The sequence below is a fragment of the Numenius arquata genome, chromosome W, assembly GCF_964106895.1.
Source record: "Numenius arquata chromosome W, bNumArq3.hap1.1, whole genome shotgun sequence".
In the NCBI taxonomy this organism is placed as follows: Eukaryota; Metazoa; Chordata; class Aves; order Charadriiformes; family Scolopacidae; genus Numenius; species Numenius arquata.
In genome coordinates this window covers 1,513,921-1,527,771 of record NC_133615.1, presented here as the reverse complement: position 1 = coordinate 1,527,771, position 13,851 = coordinate 1,513,921, and the positions used below count along the sequence as shown (strand labels likewise).

At 44.1% G+C, this 13,851-nt stretch overlaps 1 protein-coding gene across 1 annotated transcript in view; it reads left to right on the top strand.

Annotated features, from left to right (window-relative positions):
* Positions 1-13,851, top strand: part of LOC141476561 (netrin receptor DCC) — a 581,575-nt gene that overhangs the window by 551,738 nt on the left and 15,986 nt on the right. The window contains exons 25-27 of the mRNA XM_074165252.1: positions 1,198-1,314; positions 5,341-5,502; positions 13,109-13,321. Of these exons, the coding sequence (XP_074021353.1) occupies positions 1,198-1,314; positions 5,341-5,502; positions 13,109-13,321 (492 nt within the window). The remainder of the gene's footprint in view (positions 1-1,197; positions 1,315-5,340; positions 5,503-13,108; positions 13,322-13,851) is intronic.

Below are 13,851 nucleotides of genomic sequence, written 5' to 3'. Positions count from 1 at the left end.
TGACAAAGGCTGGGTATTTTATGGGTAAAACTCCTTGGACCATAAATAAATGCCTTGATGTTTCTTCCCATTCTGCCGTGCACAGCTCAGTAATACCGGCCCTGGCTTTTCACTAGCAATTAGGTCTTTGAATGGCCATCGACAGAAGACTTGGCATTTTAGTCCTGCAATTCAGACAGTCAGAGTGATTTGAAAAAAATACAGTCTTTTGATGCAGATCCCTTTTTCATAAGGAATATGTATTTACTTGGGTGCATCAGAGATACAGTGGGTACTTAGCGGGTACTAAGCTTACCTGTGTGACAGTATTTAACTGATCTTTTTATTTATTAAAATAGCAAAAGTAACATAAATACAAGGTTCATGTCAGACAAGGTACGAAGAGAGAAATGCAGCTTTTATTTCCTTGCAAATTACTCCACTGAACATCCAGTTTCAACCACGCTTTCATTCTGACAAGTGCATTCTCCGGAATCTTTGGATATCTCAAATCTCCTACACTAATGTGACTAAATCAGAGCATCTGCATCCGCAGAGAGTCTGATGTCTGTAGGTGTTGAGACAGTTTTGGGTTGGATTGGACACCAGGTAGCGTATCTCAGCTCTCTGATCTAGGGAGATGTGCTAGTTGGTGATCCGGGACCAAATAATGGGAAGATCCAGGCGTATCTTGAATTTTCCCATGGATGCTGTAGAAAAAACGAGCTGCCATGAATTGCCGGACAATCAGGACATAGGACTTTTTGGCATCTCACAAGCAAGTTCGTTTTCATCCTTCAGATGCATCTCAAAGACCAATTCTTGGCTGCCAGGTTTTGTAGGTACCTGAGTTTGTGCAGCTTTTTTCTGGTCTTGGCATTTGAATTGTGAAAAGAGTTTATAACAGGGGAGTCACAAGAAAAATGTCACATTTTTATGAAGCGAATGGGGTTTTCAGGATAATTTCTGACACAAAAGAAAAAGGGGACGTGTTATCTTAATTCCCTTACCAAAAAAAAATTGCAAACAATAATTTTCATTCAGAAAAGGCAGCCAAAATAATCTGTGCAGCTCTTAGCAGGTGGTGAGGTTTAGTGATCGGTTTAGAATAACTGAATTCTAAAAAAAAAACCTCGTGATCTTTCTGCTACATATAAGGTGAAGAGAAACATTCATTTACAGGATTTCCAACTAAGCCATCGTGTCGTTTTCCTCTAGGTCCCGAGGCAGAAGATGTTGGAAGCAGCATGTCCACGTTGGAGCGCTCGCTTGCTGCCCGCAGAGCCACCCGGGCCAAGCTCATGATCCCCATGGATTCGCAACCCAACAACCCTCGTGAGTATCACCACCTTCCCCCTGCTCCCCAAAAGCCGGGCTCCCCCGCCTGAAGGTCTCATACGATCTCTCAAATATCATCTGGTTGTGCCTCAGCATGTTAAATAGCGTTAGCGGCGTTGCCTTCGTCTAAAAAAGAAATGAAAAGGCCTGGAAGCTCGCCAGGGCTTCACAACGCATCGGTGGAAGAAGTATGGAGAGAATTCAGCAATCCTGTTCCTGCCAGAGTCAGCCTAAATCCTAAACAGTCGTCGTTTCTATATTTAGCAGGTGGCTAGTGATGGATAAATCCCTCTTGTCTCCCTACTATAAAACTTTAAACAAAGGGGTAAGAGTTCAAGCTGCCGGAGCAGAGGCTTTGCAATACACAGATGTAAATTGTCGTGTTATTATTTTCATTAATTATAATCAGCTGGACACTGTCGCAGTTTCGGCTATATTTTCTTTTGTCTATAGTGGTTGGCCACACCACCATATGCTTTTTTAACATGGAGCAGCCACATAAATGAGGAGAAATGAAATTTTTACCAGGTGTTAAACATTAGTGGCTACAGAGCCTTTAGCAGTGAACAAATTTCATAGATGAAGTGAATCTTTTCCAAAGTACAGGAGAAAGACAGGGAGGCTGGAGAGCATTAAATAGGTTCTTCCATCCTGCAGAACTGATTAAAATTTCTGAAGTGACCTTTTTTTTTGACATCTGAGCAAAGGAAAGAGATAAGTGAGAGCCCGGAGGCACCAGAGAGAAGGGTTGGCACTGACCAAGTTCCCGGTCAAGGATGAGGCTTTGGGTCTCCACCTTCCTTCTGAGCAGCCTTGGGATCAATCTCTTGGTAGCTCTTGGCTTTTAGCTAGGAGTTCTACCTTTGGCCTCCCAAAATAGATGCGGACAGAAATCTATAGGAATTGGTAGATCTGTGTAAATTGCCTGAGTTAAAAATGGACATAGACTGACAGAAATCCATTTCATCCCAAAATTTCTATCTAGCTCTGCTGTTTAAAGATAAGTGCCTATTTGTAGGTTTGTGGAAAGGCACATCACAAATGATGCATTAAAAATAAAATAAAACGGAAGGAACTGAGTGAAGGAGAGGAGAGGGAATAACCTACCAGGTTTGTTCAGGAAATGACTTAGGAGGAACTGAGGGAGAGGATGAATTCCACTTCTCCACACCTTGGGCTGGACGTATCACCCCATTTCAGCCTCCACCCTCTTTATCATCTGGAAGAAAGACCGGTGAGATGAGGTGGAGAAATCTCTGACTCCACCTGGGAAATATTCCCATCTTGTAACCACGCTAATCTCAAAATCGGGCAATTTGTCCTGGTTTTTGGGGTGGGATTCCTCCTGGGTTGGCCTGGGTTGAAGGAGGGCACTACTCTAAGAAAATGGATAGACTTGGAGGGGTGGAAGCAAAATCAGAACCAAATCAATTGTCATTACGGTGGGTCAATAGCAGTGGTAGTTAAATAAAAGTCAAGGCAACATTTTTACGCAGCTTATAAATTAAAGTGCTCTTAAACAGATTTCTTTTTTTTTTTTTTCATTCAAATGATACATTTTGACAAATTACATCCTCCTTTCTCTTTATTTATATTTTCAACGGTATAAATCTAATCTACAGCGACAACATGCTGTGATTGTTTGCAAATAATTAAACTCAGATTTATAAAAGTCTTATTTGTGCGGGCGGCGTTATGCCGCGTGTGTTTATTCCCCCAGAAGATAAAAATTGCGGCTTTGTCAGATTCGATGCTTTAATTAATTTCTGAAAGAAATTGTCAGCAGCGAGCGATTAAGTAGATTGGAGAAGGAACATCATCATTCTGAAGGAAAACCCACGTAACTGTTAATTGTTAAATACCGAATGTGGAAGTCTTCGCGCTCGTCTCAATGATCAGTATTTGCAGGCTTTGAGAACAAATATACTCCGTAAGATGCCTTTGCTTACTGAAGTGGAAGGAGGATAAACCGGACGAATTTGATAAGGTTTTAGTGATATCTTTGATGGCTCCAATGCCGCTGGAATACAGGCGGTCACAAATACCCAGGCTCTTATATAGAGAGGGGTATTTACAGAGAGAAATAATTGAGAAGGGGCTTTGCAAGCTATCCCACACAAGTGTCGTACCTCTAATTTTCCCGGTTTGTATTTGCAATCCTCACTTTTTAGAAGAGGGAAAATAAAATGCTCGCAGGGTAAAGCGGTGCGGAGATAGATTCCTCCTGTGTTTTTGCGGGGGGGGGGGTGTTTTTTCTCTTCATCCACCCTCCCTCAAATTGCGGAAAAATCACAGCAGTTCTTGGTTTTTTCAGGGAAATCCGAAGATGTCGACTCAGTCGCTTTGGCAGCCTCTGGGGTGCTCGAACACGATTCAGAATGCCCCCCTTTGTCATTTCTTGGGTGCTGCTTTTTTGGGGTTTTTTTACATGATACAGTACATTTTTAAATGTAGAAGATTGTTGAGGGAGCTCCCTGATTTGGTCAGGGAATTTCTGTTTTCAGTGTCTCAGTCTATCAGTATTAAGTGCAAATGCAATTGCTGACGGGCTGTGACAGAACCGATTTGTTGTCATATCTGCTTGAAATTGCAAAGAGTTATTGAAAAATGTTGCGTGTTCCCTTTTCTCCAGCTTCTCTACAATAGAGTGCTGCAATGAATAGTAATCCTGTCTTATTTTAAAAATGAAAGTGCTAGGTGCCTCTGCCCTAAAAAAGAAATGAAGGAACGGACTTGGAAAAACAAGTTGTTCTTTAATAGGATTCAATAAAGAGGGATATTTTTCACTGTAGCAGCGATGTTATAAATATTGTCAATAAAAACGTCTTACACAGACAAAACGAAATGTCTGAAGAGTAGAAATTCTCTTCTAAGAGCAGGTGAATTGAACCCAGACAACTCCGAAGCTCAAATCACCCGGGTTAGCATTTCTTCATGAGTTTTCTACATCCTCACATTTTTACCTCTGGAAGCGCAGAGGTGTCTCGTTGACAGCCGTGTGCTTAGGAAAAAAAAAAAAAAACAACCCACCTTCCTAAAGCCTTGGCACCATCGTAGCTCCTTGTGTGACCTTGGGCAGGTAGCCCAGTTTGCCACTCTGGGTAATGGATGTAGCAGGAGTGAGAAGGAATTGTAATGACTGTCTTAAAAGTTTACAGCATTGCTTATAACTCATGTGTGAAAGGTGCTGGATAAGCCAAACCTTATCTTCAAGGAGCCAAAAAATCTCCGCTTATAATGTTTAGCTGGGCAAAACTTTCATGAGAGTTTCCAAGTTTTTCTTAAAGGCTACAAAGAAATTTGTGTAGCTTGATTATCAGCCCACTCCTCAAGCACTGACTTGTTGAAAATAAAGGAGATTACTCCCAGGAAAGCCTGAATTTGGCACACTCTGGTCCTGGTTTTCAAATCAAAGCGTCGCTTAAATTCAACTCAAGAACTCAACTTCAGCTTCAGACTTTTTAGCTGCGGGTTTGCTGCCACCTCTCACCCCTCTGTTCCTTACAGGTTTGGACTTTGCTGAGTGGGGAGTGATGCCCGGACACCCTCAGCCCCCTACTGGGCGCCCATTGGGGCCATCCGAGGGTGACAGGGACGTTGGTGTGAAGCTGGCAGACCTGATGGAAGAGTTGCAGGAGCCCAACAACTGAAATACAAGCCCTTAAAATGCCTGATCCGTTCCTTCTCACTGACTTGTCAAGGGGTTCAAAGCACCCCCCAAAATGAGCCTGGGTAGCTGGAAAACAGACAAAAAGCTAGCTAATTTTACGGGTAACTAATTGCAGACTATAATTATCCAATGTATAGCAAAGAGGCGTACTTCTATATACAGAGGTGGCTTCACAGGCATCTTTTACACTGAGCATTTGGGTATTTTATTTTGGAGATGTGGTTGTTGACGTGGTTGTTTCTGGTTCCCTATTACAGAATCACAGAATATTTTATTGACCCTCTAAGTACTATTATTTTTTTATAGTTTTCCAAAACCACTCATTTAATCTCTCTCTCCTTCTTTCCTTCCAGCCGTGGTCAGTGCCATTCCGGTGCCAACGCTAGAGAGCGCCCAGTACCCCGGGATCTTGCCGTCCCCCACCTGCGGATACCCCCACCCGCAGTTCACCCTTCGGCCGGTGCCCTTCCCGACCCTCTCTGTGGACAGGACCTTCGGAGCAGCAAGAAGTCAGTGCCTTTTTTCTGCTATTTGCTATTAAAGCGCTTGGCAATAGGTTTTTATCTATTATACATGGGGATGTATAAGCTCGAGCCGATGCAAATCACGCCATCGTGATTTTTGGGAGCCAGGATAAGTCCTGTCTGGTACCAGCAATTAACTGGCCACGGGGCTGTCTCTTCTCCAGTTGCAATTTCCAATCTGTACTGAACACCTTAAAAGTTAAAAGTCATTGGATCTCTAATCCGATCCGCTCTTTTCTGCAGGTCTGTCGGTCATTTCACTGTATTTTAATTTCCTTTGCTTTAATCATGAGGGTATGCCCAGAAAAACACCGGCTTCAAGAGCTCTCCTTCATCCCGAGGCGGCATCTAGCATCATCGCTCATTAAGATCATTCCTGATAGCACTTACACGACCTCTCCACACAGTGTCTACCCAGGCTTAGCTGCCCTCACTGCTAGAAGCATTTTCTTTAACATCTAACTTGCTGAAATTTAAGCCAACTGTTTCTCGATCGGATGATAGCGGGAATGGAGAACAGCTTCTTCCCTCTGCAGATCCTTCTGTACACGTAAATACCGTTGTCCCGTCTCACGTCGCTCGTCCCTTCTCTCGGCTGAGCTCTACGTTCACGTTTGCTCCTCTCCAGTAATAGATTCGTGGTTTGTGTGTTCCCATAACTGCTCTTCACCTTATCGTGATCGCCCCCAGCCTCACCTTCCCGACTTCCTCCTCAGCCTCTGCCGCACCCGCAGCCATCTGTTCTTTCTTCAAGCCTAACGAGCGTGCTCTGGCATATTAATTATAGTTGGAGGGCTCATATTTTCTTATAATCCTCCCTTAACTCCACTGCATGGCAAGGCTGAATTATTGACAGATTCGTGTCAATCTGTTACAAGGATTTTTTTTCGCATCCCCCTGCTCCGCGGGGAGCTCGTCTCAAAGTGACTGATTTTTCCTCCTGTTTGGTTGCTGCTTCCAGACAGGTCCTTGGGGACCAGGGATTGAAATCCAGTGGTGGGATTGGAGGTAAAAGGTGGGTTCAGGTGTCCTAGTCGTCACCCTGATGTTCAGTCATCACCCTGATGTCTTCAGTGTGGTTGCTGAGGTGCTTTCAAAGCTCTTTCCCCTGGAGGGCCTGGCTGGAATAATCAGCTTTTGATCTGCTGCTTAAATTAATACTAAACCCACCACAAATGCAATGCACAGAAACAAAGTAAGATTCAGTTTCTTGCTTGATACGTTTGACGTTGGGGAATAAAACCAAAATTAACTATCCGGTGCCTGGTCATGAAGATGGAAGAAGAAAAATTGGAGGACTGATTTGTTTCCTCAGCCTTCATTGTTTCGGCTTGCTCATAAAGGCCCTGACCATATAGGTTTATATAATGGGATGTTAATTACTTTTCATTCCAAGGAGGGATGAAGGCCTTTAAACCTGCTCCCAACCCCTGCCCTGGGCAGGGACACCTCCCACCAGACCAGGTTGCTCCAAGCCCCCTCCAACCTGGCCTTGAACCCCTCCAGGGATGGGGCAGCCACAGCTTCTCTGGGCAACCTGGGCCAGGCTCTCACCACCCTCACAGCAAAGAAGTTCTTCCCCAGATCTCATCTCAATCTCCCCTCTTTGAGTCTAAAACCCTTCCCCCTCGTCCTATGGCTCCCCTCCCTGATCCAGAGTCCCTCCCCAGCTTTCCTGGAGCCCCTTTAGGGACTAGAAGGGGCTCTAAGGTCTCCCTGGAGCCTTCTCTTCTCCAGGCTGAACCCCCCCAACTCTCTCAGCCTGTCAGCGTTTACTTTTATACATAAAAACTATATTACGAACATGATGCCTGAAGCTTTTCTGGGCAATGGTGCTGTTGGTGCTGGGTGCCGGCGCTCATGACCTCAGCCCAACTGGAGGAGCGGTCCATCTCCAGCGCATCCGACTGAGCAGCAGCTGCTTCATTTGTGGCTCCCCTCCCGCTGCCTCACCACGGCGGAGAAAAGGGATAGATCAACAAAATCACTCCAACTCTTTGAATTATTCTTTTGGCTTTTAATACACTCATGCAGTTGAGAGCAACTAGCGGTTAAGGAGACTGTAGAGATGCTACATGAAGCCTTTTTTCTGTGTTTTACCCCTCCGTGAAAAATTTACTTGACTCTTGACCAACTGTAGCTGTGTCTGAAAAAAGAAATGTCCAGCAATAATTCCTCCGAGACGGAGCCCACCTGCAGCCCATCGATCAAGACGTAGCAATCCCCGAATAAATCACACGCCGTGCCATTAGCGAGGGTGTTGCTCGGCATCCTGCCGGCCAGACGATGCTTCAACGCCGCCTTCGCTTTCTGAAGGCTTTTCTCATTGACCCGAAGATTCGAGTGCTGCAACTTATCTTTAGGACAAATGTTCCGCTGAAGAGGAAACTAAAGAAAATGGAAAAAAGAGTCAGACCCCGGCCAGAGCTTGACTAAAAAGCTGTCCTGCCTGTTCGATTGCTGCTGATGACACTACCAGCCATAAAATACCATGGGTAAATAGCAGTTTTTCCAGGCAGAAACCACCTCTGAGCCACGATAAAGTGACTTTTGTTTGGTCAGCAATCCTTCCCATGGCTTGCCTTCTCCTCCAGGCTCCTCCAGAGCTCCATCTGCTTACAACGTTTTCAAGACAAGGAGGAGAAGATGGTGACATTTCTAGTTTGCCATGTATTATAGAAGGAATATGTTCTTTTTCTCCTCTGCCACAACCTCTGGAGATGCTGAGCCATCACGGTCTCCAGTAGGGAAAGAAGAGAGCTGGAGGAAACCCATCTCCCACTTGGGAGGTCCTAGGGTGGCCCCTCGCCATCCTGCCCCATTCCCAACCACACATTGGTCAGCAGAAACAGGCTGTGTCCTGGTCCCATCCCTATCACACTTTTCCAGGAGTCTAACCCTAAAAACTACAACTGGGGAGCCATTCATCAATGTTTTGTCCTGATAATTCACGTGATGAAAACTTGGAGATGTTCAGAAAATACTTTTTTTTTTTTTTTTAAATAAAAATATACTATTTTCTGGTACTAAAAAAAAAGATTGAAAATTGTGTAAACCAGAACAACAAGACAACAATTATATTAATTAGTTCTACATAGTCATAGAGAAGTATCATGGAATGAAGGTAACTTTACCTACAGAAACGTGTTGGCGAGATGCACTAAAGCCAGTGTTTCCTGAGCCCATTTCCCCTTGGAGCTGAGTTTCTGGTTGTGAACAGTCAGCTCTTTGAAGCGAGCCCATCCACCTGGGAAGCTTAAATCCCTTCTATCACAGAAGCTGCATTCTGGAGTTACTGGAAATGGTCATTTTTACTCCACAGTCCGCTTTGGGTCCAGCAGGGGTTGCAGCATCTCACAGGAGAGGGATGGGTGCTCTAAGGGAGTTGCGATAAGGTCCTCCTTAGCCCCTCATTTCCTTTGTTTTCCTCCAGAAACTAAATCAGCAGCAAAGCAATTTGGTTTTTTTCAGTACTTAATTCTCTGGATTTAACCTCATATGATTTAAAAACGATTCTGCCGCATTCCCGTGATTCAGCTTCAGATTAGCTATATTCTAAAAGGATTTATCAAAAGTATTCTTTGGGATATACTTAAAATCACACGAGAGTAGTAACCTGATAATAAGCATACCAAAAAAATTACGTGCTGTAATAACATCCAGAGATCTCAACAAGAATGAGGCCCTGGTTTGTTATTATACAGGTGTATGGTCTGGGACACGTGATGTTTATAACTTGTATCAGCTCAAAAATGCACAGAAGGTCATCAGCAGGTATGGAATAAAGTCCCATTTTAGGTCCCCACCTACCATCACATACTTGGAATTGTTATTCCCTTTGGTTCTCAGCCTGTATTGATTTTTCATTACCCCAGGCTGCAGCAGAGCCGACAGCCACAAATCCACGCGGGAATGTTTCCAAGTGTTACTTCTTAATAGAAGATACACAATGTAAAAATACGCTCAAGAGACCTAAATTCATTAAACTGGTGAACAGCGTTTTACCAACCGACAATTAATGCAAAAGCAAAAAGAAGGTCAAAAGGCTTTGTATCTCCTATATTTTCCTCTGCTTGGTGAGCAGTGTCCATGGCTACTGAAGTTCAAAGCCAGCTCCCTCTCAGTGTTCCTCACGCATAAAACGGATGCAAGTAGGGCTTTATCCAAGGCTGCTCCAAAGCAATCAGAGACCATAATTGGTTTTACTGGGCTTTAGAAGAGATCTTCACGTCCAGCATAATATTTTCTTTACTCTGGCAAAATGCTATACTAAATTCAAGAGCCAAAGATCACAACTGGAACGTGGCATGGTGTTGTCCATGAGGAGTAAGGTCAATTGGGAGTTTACTTTCTTTAAAAAAAAGATAAAAATTGGATTGGTAGAAATAATCAGAATTCTTGGGCCCTGCTGTTGAGGTGTAAATATCTGGCCGCTGGGCAGGGGATTGATGGAGCGATGTAGGCAGCAGTAGCGATGTGCTCATCTTCAGCCATCCTTCAGATAAACAATCCATCCCCTCTTCCTGCAGGGACTTGAGTGAATTGCAAATTGATGGGTCTCATTATGTTTGCACATCTTATTTTAGGAAAAAAGTCTTCTCAAGCATGAAGCACCTTCATTAGACCACTTACCTTCAGTATTTAAAATCCCAACTCTGGCTTCTGATTTTAATAGAGTCATCACACCTTCCTCTTCAGTAATAGATGAAGGGTAACCTGGAATCTTTTCTGTGATAATGGCTACATAGGTCTCCAGATTTTACAATGAAATCCATAAGATAAAACATATCCGTACGGTAAAGCAGTAATTTAATAGCCTTTTAATGCAGAGACCGTTATGCTGATGCTGGCTGGTAAAGTTGATAAAGCTTTGTTATCTGAGAGCACCACTGCAGAAAATACCGAGAAGGTTTACTTGTTTCTCTGAGCAGGTCAAGAGCATCCCAAAAGAACTGTCCTTAAGGACAGAATGAAAAGCATTGGGCTCCATAGGAGATTCAGGCTTTGACAAACATGTTGAAAGACATTTTGAGGCTACGAGCATGGACAAAAGGCTTTATTTTGACTAGAATGAAAGGCCTCGCCAAGGATTTGCTCCAGAAAGCATTGTAACCTCAGATGTGCCTCTTCCTTGACTAGGACAAGGTGAAGGGAGAGGAGAACCCAACACCCACGGTAGACTAGAGAAGCGACACGCTGTGACACCTTCTGGAATGTTTGAACAGTAAGGGTGGAATGATCTAAACTATCATTCCTGCTCTACCCTCTTACAAATAACTTCAATATCTCTGGCCTCCTTAAGGCGAATGGTAGCCCTCAGAGAAGAAAAGACAAGGGTCTGCTGGGCAAGGAAGGAAATGGAAAAAGCAGCCATCAGTAATGGCGTGATGATGCAAAGAGCCTTGAAGGTGAAAACAAGGCAAACGAGCCACGGTTGAGCAAACTTTTACAAACTGTAGAAGATTTTGACCTTGCCCTGATCCTGTTGTCGGGTTTCTGTCCGCGGTCTTCAGTATGGCCAGGGCCGTCTGCGGCATTGCCATAGGAACAAGCTGAGGGGCTGATTTCTCCTCATTTCCATCTTTCAAAATTGTTTTGCCACTTAGTAGGTTGCAATTACTTACGTACTTTGACATTAATTATTATAAAATGCCTTGAGATTTGCCTGGGCTGTGTAATTGCATGTTATTTGCGCAGCGAGTTCTGGTTGTTGCAGCGAGCTTTGAGAGAAACCAGATCCTCTGGAGCATTTTGGGTCCTGGTGTAATAACTAATTCTCATATCTACGTGTCAGGAAGGTTGTTTTCTTCTGTAAAAGGTTGAGCTTTTCCAAGGTTGAGCTTTCCTGCCAGGAGCTGCGAGACTAACTGTTGTGCTGTGAGCCATCCTGGCTGGTGTAGATACCGTGGAGACGCTGGACAACACCAACACGCTCAAATTAAAGAAATTTCTTGTTGTGATCAGGCTCTTCACAAACCATTTTTCTTGCTTCTGCTCTTCAGCTTGTGAATAATGGCTTTGGGGGTGCTGTCGCCAAAGGGAGAACGTTCTCCAGTGCTGCTCCTCGGGGCGGTGGGGCAGGAGGTGGGAGAGGGGACAGGAGAGGCCACCAGCCTGAGCTCCAAGGAAGCCTCAACAGCATGCGTAATTCAGGAGTTGGAAGAGAAGATAGGAGATGGTGTTTTCCACCCAGTTCTCTTATGCTTATATTGCAATAGGAAGGAAATAGAAGTGGCAGGCTCTTTTTTGGGGGCGTGGGGAAACTTAACTTCTTGCTGTCACCCATAAAGCACCACGGCAGACTCACACTTACCAGTCCTCCTCGTAATTAGTTCTTGACTAGTTCAGCTCGTCAGGGTAGGCGTAGCGGTCGGGAAGAGATTGTAAAGATTTCTTTATTCCAATTACTGTTCCCTTACAAGAACAATCTGTTTTCTTTGCAATTCTTTTTTTTCTGTCTTTGTTTATTTTCTTAAACTTCTAAAAGTCTGAATAACGCGGGACAGAGTGGTTTCCCAGTGTAAGGACCAGCAGCGGGTTTCTCTGCGTGACCAAGAGTCGGTTGTTGGGTGAAGAGCAGCGCCGTAAATCTGGGCCGTGCCACCGGGATGTGTGAGGGCACATCCCGCCTCTCGCTGTCGTCTCTCCCTCTCCTTCTGCAGCATCTTCTTCACGGCACAGAAGAAACTCTGATTTTAGTCTACAGGGTTAGAAGGTTTTCCGTCTGATAAGTTTCAAGAGAACCTTTATCTGCATTCTCCTGGTGACATTGGACCACACTGTGGACCATACCCTGAAAACTCCTGTACAATCATCATCATATAGTCATTTATAATTGGGTACAACATGGCTTTCTAGAGGGCTGTAGAAATAAAGGGCTTTTCTCTTTGTTTCATCCTATTATTTTCCTTAATACTACGTTTGCTTCTGTTTTCTGCCGTGGGAAGTCCATGACAGAGGATGATACCAGAAGCTTCTTTGAAGAACCACCTCAGAATAGAGGGAAGCCGTCTTGTGTGTTGGAAGGTTGACGTGGAACATGTAAATCTCTGAAAAATTGAATATAGGCTAATAAAATAGCAACCTACTGCTTTGGCACACTGAATGTTACAGCTGTCTCCCGGAAAAACAATATTGGTGATTGGTTATGTGGAAATTAATCAAGTCCTTTCTTTGTCTCCAGCTTTTTTCCACTGTGACTGGAACAGTATCGTTATGCTGAACATACTTGTAGCTTCTTCCAACCTCCACGTGATGTATTTATTGATTTTTAAAATTTAAAAGCACAGAGAGAGGAAAGGTAGAGAGGAGATAAAAATACCATGCTTGCTTTCTTAGGTGTTTTTTTTTTTAAAGGAAGATGTTTTGAGCTTCAGATCGTACGTGGCCACTCTGAGGAACATCTGGTTTTTAATTCTTCTGCCAATAACTTTTGATGGAACTGTTTACCCATTTCCTGCACCTTCTTGGAGGGTGGAGGCTATTGCTGTCCCTTCTGCTGAGAACGACCGTAAAAGTAGGAAATGGGACATAAAAAAATACATCAATAACAGTTGTTTTTTCTTTTTTTCCCTTTTTTTGGCTTATTTTCTTGCAGCTGTAAACGAAGGACCGGCACCGCAGCAGCCCTCCTTGCTCCCGCAGACGCAGCCCGAGCACTCCACCACCGAGGACGCCCCCAGCAGAACCATCCCCACCGCCTGCGTCCGCCCCACGCACCCGCTCCGCAGCTTTGCCAACCCCTTGCTACCTCCGCCCATGAGTGCAATAGAACCGAAAGTCCCTTACACGCCACTTCTGTCCCAAACAGGTAAGAGCGACGGGGGGAAAATCCTCCGGTACCACTCATCTGAATCACTGCCATCCCATTCGTGAGAAAATCAGAGAGGACAAGAGCGTCCCCTGCCTTTAAGAACTATCTCTAAGTGCTCACAGAATGGAAAGTGAATATATACAATTTTATGGTAATAATCCAATAGCTCATTCTGACAATCTGGAATAAAAAGTCAGGACGAGGCAATAGCTTAAAGTCAGAGTTAACAAGTAAGTGACAACAACGAATTAAATGAGATGCCAAATTAATCACTCGGCTTTGTTTCCAGTCTCCTGTTATGCTACGGTGGCTTGAACCCGTGCCAAATGCTTGACACTTGTTTCCAGGCTTGCCTTTTCGATAATGAAAGGGCTGTTTATGTATGCTGGAAAAGAACGGACTGCAATCCACTCCAGTGGGCAACCTGCTTCAAAATTAAATAGCGAGCCCGCAAGGAACAGAGAGAAAATTATTATTAAAAAAACAAACAAACAAACAAAAAAAAAAAAAAACCACCAAAAAAACCC